This window comes from Euphorbia lathyris, chromosome 2 (genome assembly GCF_963576675.1).
Source record: "Euphorbia lathyris chromosome 2, ddEupLath1.1, whole genome shotgun sequence".
Classification (NCBI taxonomy): Eukaryota; Viridiplantae; Streptophyta; class Magnoliopsida; order Malpighiales; family Euphorbiaceae; genus Euphorbia; species Euphorbia lathyris.
The window spans coordinates 108,330,765-108,335,004 of NC_088911.1; the positions used below are offsets into that span (position 1 = coordinate 108,330,765).

Below are 4,240 nucleotides of genomic sequence, written 5' to 3' on the forward strand. Positions count from 1 at the left end.
AAATTATATTTTTTACAGCTCGAAATAAGGTTTTTATAATTTTTCTATAGCCACATACACATATTAAAAATAGTTTTGAACTGTTAAAAATAAAAATTTCTAACGTATGTGAAATGAAAAACACTATGTTAATCGAGTTTTATATTCAAAACTAACTTTTACGGTCATCAGGGGCTTAATGTGACAGAAAATAAAAGATCAATGGCTTAATATGTCCAAATAAAAGATGAAAGGCTTAATGCACCAAAATGAAAAACCAGGGATCTCAAGATGCTTTTTGCCTAAAAAATAACGTATATAACTAATATAATTAATCAAAAAACTATGAAACAATATCCTTAAAATCTTACACCATATCATGAAAACAAGTGAACATAATTATACAAAAATATCTGAAAATAATAAATGCAATCCGCCAATAATCATGTGATAATATTTTGATCACCGCTCAGGTGTTGTGCAGGGGACCTAAGCGCCACCCAAGCGGCAAAAAGACGCTCAAGAGGGAAAAATGCTCAAGAAGCCTAATCGGGAAAAATTGGAATAAATTCTCAATTTCAAACATCTAAATCATTTATGTGGCTGTTTTCTTAAACACGGGATCTAAGAGACTTGGATACCATGTTAAGAAACAATTTGAATGGTTAATAGTTTAGGTCCAATAATAACTTTTATTATAATCTCCCACACTGTATTTAACCACTCGGATTAACTTGCCAAAAAATATATAAATTAATTATAATTAAGAAATATTTACACAAAATATATATCACATTAAGTTTATCATATCATATATCATAGAACATTATTCTTCAATTGATAATATATATACCAAAAAAAAAACAAATTAAAAGTTATCTCTCGGTTTCAAAAAAAAAAAGAAACTGTCCAACATCCTTTGTTTCTTCTCATCTCTATTTCCTTTTTTTTAAAGACTTATCATCTATCAAATATATAACTTTTTCTTTATTTTGTAAATCTACTTTAAAGAGGAAGAGGGAAGTTTGTCTTCCTTCTTCCCCCTCCCACCGGATTAGATTTTCTGTATTTTTTTTATTGTTTTGTGTTTTTTCTGTCTGTGTTCATATACTTCATTTGATCTCCTTATTCATCTGAATTGTATCAGTTCTCTATCATTCTTTCGTTTATACCTTTTTCGAATTTAACACGAGCGGAAACGGTTTATCTTGTTCGCAGATCAATTGATCTACATAGTTGCAATAAAAGAAAGGATTCATATCCGAATGTTCATATCAGTTTAAATGATGATTGGATTGCAGATGCTTTTCTACGGATTTAGATTTATGAGAAGTATATATTTTCTTTGTTCTTTTGTATTTTTAATACCTTTTATGGTTATTTTTGCTCTTTGTAGTTGTTTTTGTAGATTTAAACGTTTCTATAAAAAAAACAAAAAAAAAAAATTTAAAAAAGTAATTAAACAACATCAAGAAACGAACTCTATCTATCTAGAAAATATATTGTATACACATAAAATCAAAAGGATAAGAAAATGGAAGAGAAACGGAAAAGGCTGTAAGACTGTAAATTAATGGTTCCACTGAAACGTTTGTTCAAACAACAAACTGAAATAAGGAATCCAATCAAAATTAAAATAAAATAAAAGTAAATTGATGAAGAAAAATCCATATCGGGATCAATGAAAACCACAGCAAAAACAGCTCATCTTTTGTCCATTTTAGACTGAATCACATGCCACTGTTAGCATGAATGAAACTGAAAATCTGTTGAACCGAGCTTGCTATATCTTCTGCTGATATTCCACTTTCACTCCCAATCTGCTCATGCGTAATAAAATATATTAATGTACAGTAAAACCTCTGTATACGAATAATTTCTGTTTTGTTATAAAAAAAACTCGGTCCCAACTTGGTAATAACCTCTGTTATCAAACTCTATTTAGTAATAACCTCCTAATTGTTATACAAATAATCCGGTCTCAAGTGTATTTACATATAGAGATTTTACGGTAAATGAAATTGATTGAAATCAACTGAAAAACACAAAAGTATTCTATTTTTCTATCTACATACCTTAACGTTGAAAGAATAAAGAACAGTTTGTTCAATAGTTGTAATGTTGGTATGGAGGATATTAAGCTGCAAGTCTTCTAGACCGGCGATGGTTTTAATCAGCTGTCCGGGCCTTCTCCGGGAGAGAATTTTGATGATGGCGTCAAACCCTAAAAGCTTAACCTCAACATCAGCTAAACATGATTTGTTCTCAGCAGTTTCTTCTCGGAGTCCGGTTTCGTATTCGATCAGTTTCATTTCATCAGTAGGTAATTGAGAGACGAAGAACGGTGGCTGATTCTGCTGAATTGCAAGAGGCAGCTGCGGAGGAGACGACTCTCCTCCTCCGATCTGTCTCGAAGCTTCTCCGTATAACCGTCTCCGTTTTTGTGATTCTAAACATTGGAGAAGTTGCTCTAATTCCCTCACGAACTCGATTGCTCCACCTATTATCGAAGCTTGATCGCCCTGGGAAAGTTAAAAAGTGGATACAGAATAAGGTAAAGTAAGATAAAATAAGGATAAGATAAAAGGAAAAAGATATATACCCTTTGAACATAAGAGCCGGGCATAAGTGACCGGAGAACACGAAGATGTTCATTCATTTGTTTCCTCCGGTTACGTTCAACGGCTATATGAGTCATCCTTTGGCTCTCAACTTCTTCACTTGTCTTGACACTTCTCGGTCTTTTCCTCTTATTCTTCACCTCCGGCAAAGCGTTGTTGTTGTTGTTACTCTTGTTTTGAAGATGAAATTGATCTTGAACTCCGGCGAACTGAAGTTGCACCGATGTATCCGAAACCCTAGCTTCCTCTTCAAAATCTCTGATTCCTTTCTCATCTTCTCCCAATTGAGGAATCATCAGAGACTCATCATGTTCATCTCTCTTATCATTCAACACCGGAAACTTCAAGAAGTAAACCGGATCAATACCACCGGTCTGATTCAACCCCAATTTAGGCCCAAAATCAGCAAACTGCATAACATCTGCAAAGCTCAATTGTTGCTGTTGATGAGGATGGTTCATCATATAATCAGTGATTCCATTGTTGTTGTTGTTGTCCTCGCCGGAAGATTCTCCGATTTGGGGCTTTAGGGGGTGGTGGTCAAGAGACAAAGTGTGCTCATAGTCTAGACCAGTAAAAGCTGCCTGCAACAAAGTATGTTCATAATCAGACCCATATAACATTTTGTTGTATTGATATGAACAATTACAAAAAATGAGTTGTATATATATATATATACACAAAGATACCGAGTAGTTGTCTTCTTCTTTATCCATGGTGATAAAAAAAAAAAACCCTAAGCAAAGGACAAGAGCTGTAGTGAAATTACAGAATGGTCCCCCTGAATGGGGAGAGAGAAGAAGAGGAAGAAGAGGACAAGATTGGAATGAGAATAATATGGGGTACCACCATGGAAGAAGAAGAAGAAGAAGTATATAATAAGATAAGAAGTGCCTGAGGGAAGAGGAGCCTAGGATGGATGGGATTAAATTTAATGTAGACCTCATATTATCATATGCTTTTTATTTAATGTGTGTCACAGGCAATAAGGCTCTACACCTTGCTTTTTACCACCTTTTTTTTCATGAATCTAATTAAGATTTCAAGTCTGTTTATAATTCTCTCTTTCAAACTTTTGAAAAAATCAAATTTCTTATTTTTAGTTAATTTAATTGTACGTGGCTGGCTGCTTGATTATTTGCATGTGATGACCTTTGCCATGTGATTCTTCTTATTGTGAAAGTTGCTTTTTTTTTTAATGAGATAATGTTGCTATTGGAATTTGGAAAAGAAAATATCCATTGTAATTCATAATGTGTTAAAATTATGTTTTTTATAATTTAAAAATTAATTTTTTACATTTTTAATGCCATGTTAAATATATCCATGTTAAATATATCAAAAGCTTCTTAGTAGCATCTGGTTCTACATATTTTGTGATGTATAATATGGATCCACACATATTATAAAAAATTCTACTATTTGTTTTATTAAATGGAGTTACAATAGGCATACAAATTCCCCCAGGTGATATGAAGAACTAATTGCTTAATATAAAAACTCGTAGAAATCTAGACTTAAAAAAATAAGCAATTTATAAGTTAGGCCTAATGCATTCCGAGCCCTCCAAAGTTGTCCAAAAACTGTAACTAATTCATAAACTTCAAAATGTTACAACTAACCTCTAAAGTTGCTTATTT

The 4,240-nt window shown here is 32.6% G+C and overlaps 1 protein-coding gene across 2 annotated transcripts; it reads right to left on the reverse strand.

Annotated features, from left to right (window-relative positions):
- Positions 1-1,527: 1,527 nt before the first annotated feature.
- LOC136220932 (transcription factor FAMA) lies at positions 1,528-3,503 on the reverse strand. Of its 2 annotated transcripts, XM_066008772.1 has the most exons (4): positions 3,290-3,503; positions 2,582-3,184; positions 2,055-2,501; positions 1,528-1,799 (listed from the first exon to the last, which is right to left on the reverse strand). In XM_066008772.1, exons 1-4 carry the CDS (start codon positions 3,314-3,316, stop codon positions 1,710-1,712), a joined length of 1,167 nt encoding a protein of 388 aa, XP_065864844.1. In that variant the 5' UTR covers positions 3,317-3,503; the 3' UTR covers positions 1,528-1,709. The 2 variants fall into 2 exon arrangements, with proteins under 2 accessions (XP_065864844.1, XP_065864843.1); XM_066008771.1 differs by lacking the exon at positions 3,290-3,503 and having other exon boundaries at positions 2,582-3,263.
- Positions 3,504-4,240: the final 737 nt, after the last annotated feature.